The sequence below is a fragment of the Oncorhynchus tshawytscha genome, linkage group LG19 (genome assembly GCF_018296145.1).
Source record: "Oncorhynchus tshawytscha isolate Ot180627B linkage group LG19, Otsh_v2.0, whole genome shotgun sequence".
NCBI classification, from domain to species: domain Eukaryota; kingdom Metazoa; phylum Chordata; class Actinopteri; order Salmoniformes; family Salmonidae; genus Oncorhynchus; species Oncorhynchus tshawytscha.
This window is the reverse complement of record NC_056447.1, coordinates 31,707,743-31,725,330: the sequence shown is the minus strand read 5'-3', so window position 1 is coordinate 31,725,330 and position 17,588 is coordinate 31,707,743. Positions and strand designations below refer to the sequence as shown.

The 17,588-nt window shown below is 46.1% G+C and overlaps 1 protein-coding gene across 1 annotated transcript in view; it reads left to right on the top strand.

The window, feature by feature from the left end:
• Window positions 1-13,646, top strand: part of LOC112218635 (kielin cysteine rich BMP regulator) — a 44,067-nt gene extending 30,421 nt beyond the window's left edge. Inside the window, exons 28-48 of the mRNA XM_024379610.2 lie at window positions 483-656; window positions 850-1,029; window positions 1,191-1,321; window positions 1,435-1,601; window positions 4,334-4,416; window positions 4,502-4,595; window positions 4,714-4,887; window positions 5,065-5,147; window positions 5,235-5,355; window positions 6,773-6,855; window positions 7,000-7,099; window positions 7,209-7,297; window positions 7,395-7,497; window positions 7,612-7,754; window positions 7,999-8,171; window positions 8,265-8,376; window positions 8,478-8,579; window positions 8,659-8,823; window positions 12,118-12,221; window positions 12,302-12,495; window positions 12,615-13,646. Of these exons, the coding sequence (XP_024235378.1) occupies window positions 483-656; window positions 850-1,029; window positions 1,191-1,321; window positions 1,435-1,601; window positions 4,334-4,416; window positions 4,502-4,595; window positions 4,714-4,887; window positions 5,065-5,147; window positions 5,235-5,355; window positions 6,773-6,855; window positions 7,000-7,099; window positions 7,209-7,297; window positions 7,395-7,497; window positions 7,612-7,754; window positions 7,999-8,171; window positions 8,265-8,376; window positions 8,478-8,579; window positions 8,659-8,823; window positions 12,118-12,221; window positions 12,302-12,495; window positions 12,615-12,832 (2,793 nt within the window). The 3' untranslated portion in view covers window positions 12,833-13,646. The remainder of the gene's footprint in view (window positions 1-482; window positions 657-849; window positions 1,030-1,190; window positions 1,322-1,434; window positions 1,602-4,333; window positions 4,417-4,501; window positions 4,596-4,713; window positions 4,888-5,064; window positions 5,148-5,234; window positions 5,356-6,772; window positions 6,856-6,999; window positions 7,100-7,208; window positions 7,298-7,394; window positions 7,498-7,611; window positions 7,755-7,998; window positions 8,172-8,264; window positions 8,377-8,477; window positions 8,580-8,658; window positions 8,824-12,117; window positions 12,222-12,301; window positions 12,496-12,614) is intronic.
• The last annotated feature ends 3,942 nt before the right edge of the window (window positions 13,647-17,588 follow it).

Genomic DNA, 17,588 nt, shown 5'->3' with positions numbered 1-17,588 from the left:
TAGGCTACATCAGGGTTTTCCAATCTCGGTCCTTGGCCTCCCCTGGGTGCATGTTTTGTTTTTTGCCCTAGCACTACACAGCTGATTCAATTAACCCCCTCATCATCAAGCTTTGATTATTTGAATCAGCTCTGTATTGCTAGGGCAAAAACAAAAACGTGCACCCAGGGGTGGTCCTAGGACGAGTTTGGGAAACCCTGGGCTACATCATCATGTCCATCAAATTGGTTTATAGGAAGGATCCAGAAGAGGGTGAGAAACGTGAAGGGAGGGTGATGTGTGCGTAAAGTAACATATGCGCAGCCTCCGTCAACAAGTTACTGTGTGAAAAAAATACAAATAATTGCTCCATGTCAGTTAGACATCTGATCCAATTAAGTATTTGTGTGTTCATGTTTGCATTTATATGTTGTGTGTGACGGATGTCGGTGTGTTTTCTTGTGTTTGTGTGCGTTTACATTTGTGTGGATGTGTGTGTGTAGAGAGGAGAGGTAGTGTGTGTGAAGCGGAGGTGTCCTGCAGTGTCCTGTCCACACCCTGCGCTGGACGGTTGTGCGTGCGGTGTGTGTGACGGCTGTCGCTTCAACGGACGAGACTGTTCCAATGGAGAGCGCTTCCCACACCCCTCAGACCACTGTCAACGCTGCACATGCCTGGTACACACATACACACTTCATACACATATAAACTGTATCTGTATGTGGCCGACCTTCGATACTCCACTGAGATAAAACTTAAGGCTTAGACAGTAATGGGGGCTAACACAAATCTTCAGGTCCCTGGCGAGACACAATGTTATTACTATATTTGCTCTAGTTTTGGTCAATTTTTCCATGTGACTGTGTGTAGAACGGTGGTGTGGTGTGTGTGTCTGGGTCGTGCCCGCCCGTGGTGTGTGCGCGTCCTGTGGTCCCTCCAGGGGAGTGCTGCCCCATCTGCAGAGGGGTGTGCCTTTACCAGGGGGAGGAGTTTCAGTCTGGGGCCTCCTTCACCCCGCCCATTGACCCCTGCTCCACCTGCAGCTGTCTGGTGAGAAGACAGCTTTATCTCATCCCCTATCCCTCCCTCTATCTCTGTGAAGTCTGTCTATCCTCTTATATCACTGTTTCCCTGTTCCATATTTGTTCTATCCCACATCCCTGTCCCATCTTTTTCTCCCTCCGTCTTTCTTGCTCCCCCCCCCTCTCTAGAACGAGGTGGTGACGTGTCATAAAAAGCTGTGTCCTGTTCAATGTTCCCACCCCCTCCCCTTTGAATCATCCAATGGCTGCTGTCCACTCTGTGAGGCCTGCCTCTACGGGGGTGTGGTCTACTCTAACAGGTAGGTCTAATTCCACACACACACACACACACACACACACACACCTTCACTGTTATGTCTAGGCCCTGTGACAAGCTGGATGTCTGTAAACACTCTCCTCACTCCCCTAACAGACAAACCTTCACCCCAGCAGCCACACCCCTCACCCCAGGGCTAGCCAATCCCTGTCAGCGCTGTACCTGTGTGAAGGGGAGTGTCTCTTGCATGCCTCTCTTCTGCCCCCCCACCTCCTGCCCCCAACCAATCACACTGCCAGGAGACTGCTGCCCCCAGTGTGCAGGTAAACCCACAAACTGAATGAAAACATGGAATATTTCATGTTTTCCAAAAATGAAATGAAATGTTATTGTTCACATACACATGGTTAGCAGATGTTAATGCGAGTGTAACAAAATGCTTGTGCTTCTAGTTCCGACAGTGCAGCAATATCTGACATGTAATCTAACAATTCCACAGCAACTACCTAGTACACACAAATCTAAGTAACGGAATTGAATATATACATATAAATATATGGACGTGCAATGACAGAGCTGCATAGGCAAGATGCAATAGATGGTATAAAATACAGTATATACATATGAGATGAGTAATGCAATATATGTAAACATGATTAAAGTGGCATTATTAAAGTGACTAGTGATCCATTTATTAAAGTGGCCAATGATTTCAAGTATATATGTAGGCAGCAGCCTCTCTGTCTTAGCGATGGCTGTTTAACAGTCTGATGGCCTTGAGATAGAATCTGTTTAGAATCTGTAGTTTGCCCCCGGTGATGCATTGTGCAGACTGCACCACCCTCTGGAGAGCCTTGCGGTTGTGGGCGGTGTAGTTGCCATACCAGGCCGTGTTGCAGCCCGACAGGATACTCTGTTGTGCATCTGTAAAAGTTTGTGAGGGTTTTAGGTGACAAGCCAAATTTCTTCAGCCTCCTGAGGTTGAAGAGACGCTGTTGCTGTTGCTCTTTCTTCACCACACTGTCTGTGTGGGTGGACCATTTCAGTTTGTCCGTGATGTGTACCACGCGGAACTTAAAACTTTCCACCTTCTCCTCTACTGCCCTGTTGATGTGGATAGGGGGGTGCTCCCTCTGCTGTTTCCTGAAGTCCACAATCATCTCCATTGTTTTGTTGATGTTGAGTGAGAGGTTGTTTCCTGACACCACACTCCGAGTGCCCTCACCTCCTCCCTGTAGGCTATCTCGTCGTTGTTGGTAATCAAGCCTACTACTGTTGTGTCGTCTGCAAGTTTGATGATTGAGCTGGAGGAGTGCATGGCCACACAGTCATGGGGAACAGGAAGTACTGGAGGGGGCTGAGCACGCAACCTTGTGGGGCCACAGTGATGAGGATCAGTGAAGTGGAGATGTTGTTTCCTACCTTCACCGCCTGGGGGCGGCCCGTCAGGAAGGCCAGGACCCAATTGCACAGGGCGGGGTTGAGACCCAGGGCCTCAAGCTTAATGATGAGCTTGGAGGGTACCATGGTGTTGAATGCTGAGTGCTGTCAATCTACAGCATTCTTACATAGGTATTCCTCTTGTCCAGATGGGATAGGGCAGTGTGCAGTGTTATGGCGATTGCATCATCTGTGGACCTATTGGGGCGGTAAACAAATTGAAGTGGGCCTAGGGTGACAGGTAAGGTGGAGGTGATATGATCCTTGACTAGCCTCTCAAAGCACTTTATGATGACAGATGTGAGTGCTACTGGGCGAAAGTTATTTAGTTCAGTTACATTTGCCTTCTTGGATACAGGAACAATGGTGGCCATCTAGTAGCATGTGGGGACAGCAGTCTGGGATAGGGAGGGGTTGAATATGTCCATAAACACACCATCCAACTGGTCTGCGCATGCTCTGAGGACATGGCTAGGGATGCCGTCTGGGCCAGCAGCCTTGTGAGGGTTAACACGTTTAAATGTCTTACTCACGTTGGCCACGGAGAAGGAGAGGGGGGGACAGCAGTCCTTGGTAGCTGGCCGCGTCGGTGGCACTATTATCCTCAAAGCAGGCAAAGAAGGTGTTTAGTTTGTCTGGAAGCAAGACATCAGTGTCCATGACGTGGCTGGTTTTCTTTTTGTAGTCTGTGATTTCCTGTAGCCCCTGCCACATACATCTTGTGTCAGAGCCGTTGAATTGCGACTCCACTTGGTCTCTAGACTGACATTTCGCTTGTTTGATTGCCTTGAAGAGGGAATAACTACACTGTTTGTATTCGGCCATATTCCTAGTCACCTTAACATGGTTAAATGCGGTGGTTTGCACTATCAGTTTTGTGCAAATGCCGCCATCTATCCACGGTTTCTGGTTAGGGTAGGTTTTAATATTCATGGTGGGTACAACATCTCCTATACACTTCCTTATAAACTCACTCACTGAATCAGCGTATTCGTCAATATTATTCTCTGAGGCTACCCGGAACATGTCCCAGTCCATGTGACCAAAACTATCTTGAAGCGTGGATTCTGATTGGTCAGACCAGTGTTGAATAGTTCTTAACACGGGTACATCCTGTTTGAGTTTCTGCCTATAGGAAGGAGGATCAAAATGGAGTCATGGTCAGATTTGCCAAAAGGAGGGCGGGGAGGGCCTTATATGCATCGCGGAAGTTAGAGTAGCAGTGATCCAGAGTTTTGCCAGCATGAGTACTACAGTCAATTTGCTGATATAAATTATGTGGCCTTGTTCTCAAATGTGCTTTGTTAAAATCCCCAGCTACAATAAATGCAGCCTCAGGATATATGGTTTCCAGTTTGCATAAAGTCCAGTGAAGTTCCTTGAGGTCCGTCGTGGTATCGGCTTGAGGGGGGATATACACGCTGGTTCAATAACAGAGGATAATTATCTTGGGTGATAATACGGTCGGCATTTGATTGTGAGGAATTCTAGGTCAGGTCAACAAAGGGACTTGAGTTCCTGTATGATGTTACAATTACCCCATGCAACTATTTTACAGGTTACGGTGCATTAGAAAACTTTCCTGTTAAACTCCCTATGTGTTTGTTTCTCTCAGTGTGTGTATACCAGGGTGAGGAGTACAGTGACAGACAGCAGTGGAATCCCAGCTCCAACCTCTGCACAGCATGTACTTGTCAGGTTAGACTATATCTCCTCTCTCTTTCTTGCGTGTGTGTGCAGGTGTTTGCGGCGTATGTGTGTGTATAATGTGTGTTTGTTCCAGGCAGGGAAGGTGCAGTGTGTGGGTCCAGATTGTCCTAAGCTGACCTGTATGCACCAGCTGACAGAACCAGGAACGTGCTGTCCTCGCTGCAGAGGTAAAACACCAGCTGGGGCTTTGTATTTGCCTCCCATATATTTAACAAGTTATTGGTCAGGTTTACACAATTTAGCGCACTCTGTCGATGTAAAATGTTGTGTGTGCGTGTATCTCAGGGTGTGTGTATGACGGAGAGGAGCATGCTGAGGGCAGTAGCTGGTTTGCAGACTCTACTCCCTGTATGAGCTGTATGTGTGTGGACGGAGTGACCACCTGCTCGGAGGTCCGCTGTCTGTCCCCCTGCATCAACACCATCACTGTACCTGGGGAGTGCTGCCCTGTGTGTGCAGGTAACTATAATAGACACCCTGTTTACCTTCTCTGTTCCTCTGTTTAGTTCAATATCTCTGTGTGTGTTTGGTCAGACTGTGATCAGTGTCTCTGTGTGTGTTTGGTCAGACTGTGATCAGTGTCTCTGTGTGTGTTTGGTCAGACTGTGATCAGCGTCTCTCTTTGTGTTTGGTCAGACTGTGTGTTTGAGGGCAGAGTGTACGGTCCAGGAGACAGCTTCCACCCTGCAGATGACCCCTGTCACATCTGCACCTGCGAGGTACTACACACACACACACACACACACACACACAGCATGTCTAGATACAGTATTGTAGCAGGTGATGTCATTGTTTCCTGTGTCCAGGTGATGCCAGATGGAGAGCAGCACCTGAGGTGTTACCGTAAGCAGTGTCCCAGCCTGGTGGACTGTGTTAAAAGCAACATCCTGTTCTCTGGACCAGACTCCTGCTGCCCTGTCTGCGCACGTCAGTACACATACACACCAGTTTAACACGCACACAAACACACTCATTTTCTCTCTCTCTCTCCCTCACTCTAATGAGGCGGGGGTTGACTTATAATGGATTTAGGATCAAGAAATATTGTGTGGATGAAGGGTGGATGGCGGGCTGGTTGAATAAAGAGAAACAATTATTTTTAAAAATCAAAACATTTATCAAATGTATATACTGTATAGACTACATTGAGGTTTTTCTTTCATTATTTTAGGCTTCTGGCATTAGGACGTAAGCCTAAGCTTTAGGCCTAACTGTACGAGCGCCAAAGGACAATGTCAGAGTTCAATAAGAGAAAAGCTGCGAAATGAAGAGATGAAAAGAAAAATAAGGAAGGGCCAGAAAAGTATTGTTTGAGAAAGATTTGGTGAAATTGTAAAAGATGGCAGTGCCGGGCTACAGTATGTTATATGTGATGATTGTGAGGCGATATACAAATTTGACAGTTTCAAGAAGGGGACTTTAAATAGGCCTATGGCACATCAAGGGAACTGCCTACTGATGGGTTAAATGGAAAGTGAAATCTGGACACTGACTGTGGGTCTATAACCTCTCACATAGCCTTAATATTAACTTCTGCAGAATTAAGCATTTCTTGCTGTAAAATTATACACTATCAAGACAACTTTTACTCAGGAACAGGAGTGGAGAATTATGATTTATTTATTTCAGCGTCGAGAGAATGTGAATGCACAGTTAGTTACCGTCTGTAGAAATGCTATTTTAATCAGCATCATAAAAGCTAATAGTATTTCAAACACAGAAAATATGCACCCAAGCCAAACTGAAATCTTATCCAAAACATGTTGGGTTGTTTTCACAGCTTTCTATTTCCTGACAACCGGTCAAACTGATGTCATTTGGAAATGTTCCACCTAATTATTTTTTTGTTATTGCATGTTCTCCCTGGTCCCTAAACGTTTTTGCTCCACTTAAGAAGCAGAGATGATAGAGAACTTTATCGATGTCAACTAGATTGAAGCATTCATTCTATCAATTCATGACATTATTCTGGTGAGCAAAGGTTTATTTAGTCTACAAGGGCAACATACTTATATAATGACAGAAGAGAAGCTGCATGTATCTAATTAAGTTGACTAACAAATAGCCTACCAATATGTTGTAAATTATAAGCAGACATAGATCTAAATCAGCCCCCAAAAAATCATCCACTCTCTGTCAAAATATTGTTCCGCCGTCTCTGACTTTAGCCTGCAGGACATGTTTCTATCATATTAACGAGTTAGGGTTGGGTTCGGGCCTCAGAATATCACTTTATCACATATAGTTGGGCAGTTGCGGATGGGTTATTAGCAATTGCGGGCCGGTGAACAAACAGATGACCCGCGCACCACTAACCTGTGTGTTTGTGCACGCATGTGTGTAGAGCCCCTCAGTAACTGCACGGCCACTCTGATCGGTAACGAGGTCCTGGCTACAGACGACCCCTGCTTCACCTGCCAGTGCAAGGTACCATGGCAACAACCCCTGACCTGTGTTTGTCTGTTTAAAGCTGTATATTGTCTGTAGGTGTAGTGGTATAATAATATAAAGCTGTGTATTGTGTGTTGGACTAGTGATATATAACCTGAATCCCTGTGTGTTATTGATCAGGACCTGACGTGGACGTGTCTACACCAGAGCTGCCCCCCTCTCAGCTGCCGCCCTGAAGAACACCACACACCCCCTGATTCCTGCTGCCCCGTCTGTGACGGTACACCCTCAACCCTACCCCATTTTTGTACACCCTAAACCCCATCTCTTAAACACCCAACCTTAACCTCCAAACACTGTGTGGTCAAGTGTGTGTGTGTTTCTTTCAGAGTGTGTTATGGAGGGTGAGAAGAGGCATGTGTCTAATGGTGAGAGCTGGACAGACAGTGAGGATGAGTGCGTCACATGCACCTGTAATGTAAGTTACACAAACACACATGCACACGCACGCTAACGCACTCACAGAATTGCATGAATGGCACAAATTTCCATTGTTGTATGTGTGTGTATTCTAGCTGGGTTACATTGAGTGCAGTATAGAGGAGTGTGTTCCTGTGGAGTGTGAGCAGGGCCTGGTCAGAATGAAGACTCCTGGAAAATGCTGTTACGAGTGCCAAGGTACCACTTCTACAGTTCTCTCTAACCACTAATATATATAACTATGCAATATCACCACTACGCAGCTAAACTGTTAATATACCGCTACATAATGTGTGTGTGTGTGTGTTTCAGACTCGGGGGTGCAGTGTGTCTACCAGGGCTCTGTGTACCAGTCTAATGAACAGTGGGAAGTGGATGAGTGTACCAGCTGTACCTGTGTGTTTGGAGACGTACACTGTTACAGCCAACGCTGTCCTCCACTAGGCTGCGCAGCGGTCAATATAACACACACTTGTCTCTCAGTGTTCTGTCAAGTGTCTCACTGTTCGGTCTGGTCTCTCAGTGTTGTGTCTGACTCAGTGTTCCATATGTTCTTTCGGTGTTCCGTATGTTCTTTCGGTGTTCCGTCTGGTCTCTTAGTGTTCTTTTTGGCTTTTAGTGTTCTGTCTGGTCTGTCAGTGTTCCGTCTGACTGTGTTCTGTCTAACTATGTGTTCCGTTTGACTCTTGTGTGTAACAGGATGAGAGTCCTGCTGTGATCCCAGGTGTGTGTTGTCCCCACTGCATACCACGGCCAGCCACCTGCGTTGCGTTTGGGGATCCCCACTACAGGACCTTCGATGGCCGCATGCTCCACTTCCAGGGGGCCTGCACATACATACTGTCCCAGGACTGTGACGGAGGGGACTTCAGGTACAAAGCAATGCTTTTTCTGTTACCAAACCTTGCATGAATCTTGTTATTTGGTTGATTTGAACTAATTTGTCTACACCTGTGTGTGTCCAGTATCCATGCGACCAATGATGACCGTGGTCGAAAGGGAGTGTCCTGGACCAAAGAAGTGACTGTTTTCATAGGAGATGTGGTAGTGCAGCTACTCCAGGACTGGGTCGTTAGGGTGAGTGTGTTTCTGGTTCTGGATGTTCTAGCCGCGAGCCAATCAGAACATGTGTATAAGAGGTGAGAGCCAATCTGAGCGGAGGTGTGTTTTTATTCCAGGTGGACTACAAGGTTGTCACCCTGCCTTTCCTCAAAGAACCATACATCTACCTGGAGCGCCAGACAAATACCATCCTACTCAACACTAATATAGGACTAAAGGTACTAAAACTACTATCTATTTACTCTAAGTTGTCTAAACCCTTACCTGTGTTAACTCTTACATGTCTGAACTCCTCAGGTGTTGTGGAGTGGGCGGTCACACCTGGAAGTGAGTATTCCGGGGTCGTATAAAGGTCACACTTGTGGTCTCTGTGGCAACTTCAACAACTACCCCCAGGACGACCTACGAACCCCTGCAGGAAAAGTCAGTCAATCAGAGGCCGACTTTGGAAACAGCTGGAAGGTGAGTGTGCGTCTGTCTACTTTGTAGGTAGAGTGTTAACCAAAACTCCTGTAGTTGTGTAAAATGACGCCGGAGAGGAAGGCAGACGTTTTACGTGTCCCCAACCGATTGTGTTTTTTTGTTTGTAACTTATTTTTTACTTATTTTGTACATAATGTTGCCGCTACCGTCTCTTACAACCGAAAATAACTTCTAGACATCAGGACTGTGAATATTCACCACGTAGTAGCAGAATCCTTTTTTTCCTTTCATGAGTCTGAAGAGCCCAACGAGAAGGTTATACTGCTTTTTCGGGAACAGGCCCCAATCCCCGTGATCTGCGTGAAGAGGAGGTAGAGAAAAGGGGCCAAAGAGCGGGCTGCCGTCTGATTGGTAGGCGATCGAATAAACCCCACTTCCTCACATTCTGCTAGCAAACGTGCAATTTTTCAAGAATAAAATCGATGACCTACGCGGAAGATTAAACTACCAACGGGACATTAAAAACTGTAATATTTTATGCTTCACGGAGTCGTGGCTGAACGACAACACTATCAACATACAGCTGGCTGGTTATACGCTGTACCAGCAGGATAGAACAGCGGTGTCTGGTAAGACAAGGGGCTGGTGCACAATATCTAAGGAAGTCTCGAGCTATTGCTCGCCTGAGGTAGAGTATCTCATGATAAGCTGTAGACCACACTACCTACCTAGAGAGTTGTCATCTGTATTTTTTGTAGCTGTTTACATACCACCACAGTCAGAGACTGGCACTAAGACAGCATTTAATGAGCTGTATTCCACCAGAAGCAAACAAGAAATCCTAGTAGCCGGGGACTTTAATACAGGGAAACTTAAATCTGTTTTGCCAAATTTCTATCTGCATGTTAAATGTGCAACCAGAGGGGAAAAAATTCTGGACCACTTCTACTGCTCACACAGAGACGCATACAAAGCTCTCCCTCCATTTGGAAAATCTGACCATAATTCTATCTTTCTGATTCCTGCTTACAAATTAAAAGCAAGAAGCACCAGTGACTAGATCCAAAAAAAAGTGGTCAAATGAAGCAGATGCTAAGCTAGAGGACTGTTTTGCTAGCACAGACTGGAATATGTTCCGGGATTCCTCCGATGGCATTGAGGAGTACACCACATCAGTCATTGGCTTCATCAATAAGTGCATCAATGACGTCATCCCCACAGTGACCGTACGTACACACCCCAACCAGAAGCCATGGATTACAGGCAGCATCGGCACTGAGCTAAAGGCTAGAGCTGCCGCTTTCAAGGAGCGGGACTCTAACCCAGAAGCTTATAAGAATTCCCGCTATGCCTTCCGACGAACCATCAAACAAACAAAGCGTCAATACAGGACAAAGATTGAATCATACTACACCAGCTATGACATTCATCGGATGTGGCAGAGCTTGCAAACCATTACAGACTACAAAGGAAGCACAGCCGAGAGCTGCCCAGTGACACAAGCCTACCAGACTAGCTAAACTACTTTGATGATCGCTTCGAGGCAAATAACACTGAAACATGCATGGGAGCACCATCTGTTCCGGGAGACTGTGTGATCACGCTCTCTGCAGCCGATGTGAGTAAGACCTTTTAAACAGGTCAACATTCACAAGGCCGCGGGGCCAGATGGATTACCAGGACGTGTACTGGGAGCATGTGCTGACCAACTGACATGTGTCTTCACTGACATTTTCAACCTCTCCCTGTTTGAGTCTGTAATACCAATGTTTTAAGCAGACCACCATAGTGCCTGTGCCCACGAACACTAAGGTAACCTGCCTAAATGACTACAGACCCGTAGCACTCATGTCTGTAGCCATGAAGGTCTTTGAAAGGCTGGTCATGGCTCACATCAACACAATCATACCAGATACCCTAGACCCACTCCAATTTGCATACCGCCCCAACAGATCCACAGATGATGTCATCTCTATTGCACTCTACACTATCCTTTCCCACCTGGACAAAAGGAACACCTATGTGAGAATGCTATTCATTGACTACAGCTCAGCGTTCAACACCATAGTGCCCTCAAAGCTCATCAATAAGCTAAGGACCCTGGGACTAAAACACTTCCTTCTGCAACTGGATCCTGGACCTCCTGACAGGCCGCCCCCAGGTTGGGTTGGTAACAACACATCCGCCACTCTGATCCTCAACACAGGCCCCTTAGGGGTGCGTGCTCAGTCCCCTCCTGTACTCCCTGTTCACGATCAGGCACGACTCCAACACCATCATTCATTTTGCCGATGACACAACAGTGGTAGGCCTGATCAACAACGAGACAGCCTATAGGGAGGAGGTCAGAGACCTGGCCATGTGGTGCCAGGACAACAACCTCTCCCTCAACTTGATCAAGACAATGAGATGATTGTGGCCTACAGGAAAAAGAGGACCGAGCATGCCCCCATTCTCATCGACGGGGCTGCAGTGGAGCAGGTTGGGAGCTTCAAGTTCCTTGGTGTCCACATCACCAACAAACTAACATGGTCCAAGCACACCAAGGCAGTCGTGAAGAGGACACGACAAAACCTATTGCCCCTCAGGAGACTGAAAGGATTTGGCATGGGTCCTCAGATCCTGAAAAAGTTCTACAGCTGCACCATCGAGAGCATGACTGGTTGCATCACTGCCTGGTATGGCAACTGCTCAGCCTCCGACCACAAGGCACTACAGAGGGTCGTGTGAACGGCCCAGTACATCACTGGGGCCAAGCTTCCTGCCATCCAGGACCTCTATACCAGGCGGTGTCAGAGGAAGGCCCTAAAAATTGTCAGACTCCAACCACCCTAGTCATAGACTGTTTTGTCTGCTACCACAGAGGCAAGCGGTACTGGAGCGCCATGTCTAGGTCAGAAAGGCTTCTCAATAGCTTCTACCTCTAAGCCAGAAGACTCCTGAACATCTAATCAAATGGCTACCCAGACTATTTGCATTGCCACCCCCCTTTTTTCAATGCTGCTACTCTGTTATCATCTATGTAGTCACTTTGATAACTCTACCTACATGTGCATACTACCTCAACTAACCGGTGCCCCCGCACATTGACTCTGCACCGGTACCCCCCTGTATATAGTCTCACTATTGTTATTTTACTGCTGTTCTTAATTACTTGTTAGTTTTATTTCTTATTCTTATGTGTATTTTTTAAACTGCATTGTTGGTTAGGGGCTCTTAGGTAAGCATTTCACTGTAAGGTATGTTGTATTCGGCACATGTGACTTATAAAATTAGATTTGATTTGTCAGAGCAACCATACACAGACCCTAGTATCGCTATCTCCCCCTGTAGGTGGGTAGTGGTAACGGCAGCCTGTCATGTCAGCCTGGGGAGGATATTGACCCCTGTAAAGCAGCAGGCTACCAGGCCAGGAAGTCGGCTAATGCACGCTGCAGGTAACACACACACCAGACTTTTCAAAAACATTAGCTGCGCTTGAGCTTGCTAGATTGATTGATTGACCTTTGTTCCTCAGGGTTCTGAAGTCTGCAGTGTTCCATACCTGCCACCACTTGGTGGCTCCAGAGCCCTGGTATGCAGCATGTGTCTATGACCTGTGTGCCTGTGGAGCCAATGCTGACGAGTGTCTGTGTGATGCCCTGGAGGCCTACGCAGCGCAGTGCAGAGAGGCTGGGGCTAGACTGTCCTGGAGGAGCTCCTCACTGTGTGGTAAATACAAACACAAAACCACAGTATAAAACATTATTTTACCACAGTAAAGGGCCCCATCTCTCTGTGTTGACATAATCTCTCCCTCTCTCCCTGCCCATTTCTCTCTCTCGATCTAGCGGTGGGCTGTCCAGTGGAGCGTGGTTTCGTGTTTGATGAATGTGGTCCCCCATGTCCAGTGACCTGTGTTAACCGTGACGTGCCACTAGGGGTGATAGAGAGTCACTGTTTTAAACCCTGTGTGCCCGGCTGCCAGTGTCCTGCTGGACTCGTATTACACAACAACCACTGTGTACCACCAGAGACATGCCCCAAGATCATACATGGCAAGTCCTAACACACACCCACACACATTCCTAAGGACTGCATGGACCTCTCCCAACTCTGACAGTGTGAATGAACTGTCTGAGGTGTCTCACTCACCTGTGGACTTTGTTGTTTTATATTAACATTCTGTGAAGTTGAATTCATTTTTATCAACATTGTAATGAATGCTCTGTATTTTATGACTCCACTGTTAAGTGTTTGTGATGTGACCACTCTGTGCCTCTAACGCTCAGGACAGGGCTGCTGATACACTATTGTGCTCTGCAGGGATGTAGTGGGAAAACACTGTTGAGAAAATAAAAAGGTGGGTTAACAGTGTTAGCATGTTGTTACACTCCACTACATCCCAGGTGCTTTTACTGTATAAACCTCATTCTCGGTTGTATCCACAGGGAATTATTACTGTATAAACCTCATTCTCGGTTGTATCCATAGGGAATTATTACTGTATTAACCTCACTCATGTTGGGGCGGCAGGGTAGCCTAGTGGTTAGAGCGTTGGACTAGTAACCGGAAGGTTGTGAGTTCAAACCCCTGAGCTGACAAGGTACAAATCTGTCGTTCTGCCCCTGAACAGGCAGTTAACCCACTGTTCCCAGGCCAACGCTGTTCCCACTGTTCCCAGGCCAAAATAAAAAATAAAAAAGGGAATTATTACTGTATAAACCTCATTCTCAGGTGTATCCACTGGGAATTATTACTGTATAAACCTCATTCTCAGTTGTATCCACAGGGAATTATTTGAATATATTATGTTTCTTTGTCCCTTAATGTGTTATGCCATTCCCTCTGCCATTTCACAACAAATAAAGATAACTATCCAACGTGTGGTTTTTGGGTGTGTTTTACTACATTGTAAAGGCCAGAGGAACTAATTGCTCCTAGGTGAGACCAGTAACATGGTCAGGTGTCACCTGTCTGAGGCTGACAGACAACTTTCACTGGTTCCTGGTAAACAAATCCATCTGTTGTCGGGGCGACTGAACCATGCCAAGAGTGTGTATAATTCATCAGTCAATGGTGTAAACATGGAACAGCTAAGACACTGGCTGAGAATGTTTATTTTCCTCAGTACTGTCTTATTCGTATTGTGTGTGTATCCATGTGTGCAATGTTTGATGTGTAAGCCAGTGTGTTCTCTCCAGGGTGTGACGGAGCAGTGTGTAGATAGGCTTCACCAGTTTTTAGGTTGTTCTCTGGGAGGACAGCTTTCTCAGGATGTGTGTGTTCTGTTCCACAAGCTGTTGAATGAACACACTGGCATGGAGGACACACACAGCTATACAGAATTTGACACAAACACAAAAAGGTATAAAGTTAGGTTGTGTTTGTGTATAGTCCACTCTTGTTTCAATTCAATAGGTTTGACAGGCAAATCTGTTATTATTGGCAAGCTGTATTGTAAAAACCTCCCCTCCCTCTTTTTTGTTGATAAGCTATATGAGCAAAAACATATTTGTAATGGACTGTTATCCTTTCCTGGGGGTAGAAACATAAAAGGCTACGCTAAACTGAACTAGTTGACTAAGCATAACATTACCTCTTAATAATGCTTAATCATAAAATAGAGTTAGCTAGCTAGGTCTCACATAGGCCAGTAAATAAGAAAAGTATAACTGTCCATCGCGTTAAGTTCATATAGCTTATTCAACTTAAGATTTCAATAAAGCACATGTTAGCTCACTCACTTGTATATTTGACACCTATCTAGCTCTAATTTAGCCATTCAACATTTGTAGCTAAGAGGTTAATAAATGCTTAGCTAACATGCTCTGATTAGCTCAGCATGTTGCTGCCATCTTGCTACATTTGACTCTTTGCTTCAAGTCAGCAGACCAGGCCAAATCAAACTTTATTTGGTCACATGCGCCGAATACATGTGTAGACCGTGAAATGTTTACTTACAAGCCCTTATTAACAAACAGTGCAGTTCAAGAAAGAGTTAAATATTTTATAAAATAAAGTAAAAAAATAAATAATAACGAGGCTATATACAGGGGCGTACCGGTACTGAGTCAATGTATGGTGGTACAGGTTAGTCGAGGTAATTTGTACATGTAGGTAGGGGTGAAGTGACTATGCATAGATAAACAGCGAGTAGTAGATGTGTAAAAAAACAAAATGGGGGTGGGGGCGTCAATGTAAATAGTCCGGTGGCCATTTGATTAATTGTTCAGCAGTCTTATGGCTTGGGGGTAGAAGCCATTTGGTCCTAGACTTGGTGCTCCGGTACCACTTGCCGTGCGGTAGCAGAGAGTCTATGACTTGGGTGACTGAAGTCTGACAATTTGTGCTTTCCTCTGACACTGCCTATTATATGGGTCCTGGATGGCAGGAAGCTTGGCCCCAGGGATGTACTGGGACGTATTTTAAAAGATATTGACACATTTGTCTGACTACTGTAACACGGATTTAAAAAAAAATATTTATATACAACTTGTAACTCAATTTATTCACAAGGTTCTCAGTTCAAACCTCTGCCATGTTTTCACAAGTTCTGCATATATTTCAGACATTTGAGAGTAAAAAAAGCTTGACTGGGATGTGTTTCTGAACCTTGATTCTACGATCTACAAGGACCTACAGTTGCTGAACACATGAAAACTGTACCCCACAGACACATCGCATACCTCAACCAAGCCCTGTACTGCACCGCTGGTCATGCTCAGTACGACAGATGCACAGAACACACCCACAGAGAAAGAAAAGAGATGGAGAGCAGCTAGACAACGCTGGGCCATTTAAGCTGTTAGTTTGTTACAAATCCCTTTTGGCCCGACAGTCTAGGGTGGGTGGGGGGTGGTAACGAGACCCGTAACATAACTTATGCAAATTATAATAGTGAAAAAGTAGGAGTGAGATGAAATAACCACAGACAACTAAATTACAGTCAAACACTCATGGTTTATTTGAAAACACATGGTAATGGGGGGGAGCAGGAAAAGGGACTGAGCTGGACCCAAGGAAAGAAATAAGTATCCAAAACACCCCTAAGCTAGACTAGTCTACTTCACCAACAGCTAACTAACCAAAAATACAGGGGGTGGTCCGCCCAGTTCTAACTAGTGTTTTTATACAAAGTATTCCTACGGGTAATGTATGCCCATGGGGGACTTATCATGGTACCCCCTTTTCCCACCGTCAAACAAACACCATAACAAAACCAATACTCACAGGTGGGGACAAAGTGACATGTAGTTGCAAAAACCAAACAAGAGATCTACAGACAGATGGCATTGACAGAGAGATTGAGCTCTAGAGCAAACAACAGACAGGGTTTTTAAACCAAGGGAAAGGGAATGTGATAGGGTAATGGGAACAGGAGGAGGTGTGTCTTCTGATTAGCGACTGATTGATGACTGATGGGGGAATGATCATTGCCACCTGTGAGGGGAGAAGGAGAGAAAAGAAATACACACACACAGGATACACACAAAATACCTGTATCCGTAACAGTTTGTAAGACTGTCTCCCTCTATCCCTCTCTCACCCATAATCACACTGTGTGTGTGTGTGTCTGTCTGTCTGTCCCCAGGCTGGTGCAGGAGGGTGTGTGCGGAGCCCTGCCATCTATGAGCTGTGGTCAGACGTGGGTGAGAGGTCAGGTGTTGGGGTGTGTTGCTCTTTCAGAGCGCCTCCTACTGGTGGGAGTAAAGTATGACACCGTCACACACACACTCTACACAGAGATGCTGCATGAACACCATGGTGAGACAAACACACACACACAAACACAGTACATCACATGTGTATACGCAGAACATCCCATCATGTTTCTGATATCCCAGGGCTGGTTGCCTGGTAGACGCTGTTGCTGTGGGAGGGTGGAGCTAGGTTTGCTATTGGAGGAAAGTCAGGAGTCAGGTGACATGCTGAATCAGTCTGAGCCTTCAAGATATACAGGTAACACACACACGCTTAAGGTGGTTATAGGCTGTGCATAACAATTATACACAATGAGTTGATATAGAGGAGTAATTTAATTGAGTGGGAAACCTATGGATGAGCCAGTGTGGGTGCAGCAGATGGCTACCTCTCTGATCATGTGATGACATGTTTAACAGGCGCAAATGAGGGCGTGTCTCTGAGGGGCTGTCCTGATTGGGAGAAACCCAGTGAGGAATCTTGGTCAGCCATCTCCCTCCTCACTCGGATACACACCAGCCTTGAGCACCAGACAAATACACTCACTGCCCTGGCCAAGAGGTACACACAACGAAACACGCACACCTCAAATCCACAATAACTGCCCTTACCAAGAGGCAAACACATTTTGCCAATCACAACCTTGATTGTGAGAATGTGTCCCTCTGCCCCTGCAGGCTGGACAGGGAGACCCTGCGGCTGATGGGTCTGTACACCAGCCTGGCCACCATCAGTGCTCAGAGGGAGAAACTGTCCCATGGTGCACTGCTTGCTGGCAGCCAGACAGGACTGGGAGACATGGTGAGGCCTTCATGACAACCACAATGGGAATAAGTCTCTGACGTGACTGTGTCAATTTCATATATCTGCCTTGTTTCCAGGCCAAATGCTCTCTAGCAAACTTAAGATGGGCCTGGACATGTACTGGCTTAAGCAGGGGGACACGTCTGGCACTGCAGGATTTGAGTCCCTGGCGGCGTAGTGTGTTACTGATGGTAGGCTTTGTTACTTTGGTCCCAGCTCTCTGCAGGTCATTCACTAGGTCCCCCCGTGTGGTTCTGGGATTTTTGCTCACCTACTGCAGCAAAGGAACAGGAAGTCAGTGTGCAGGATGAGAGTGG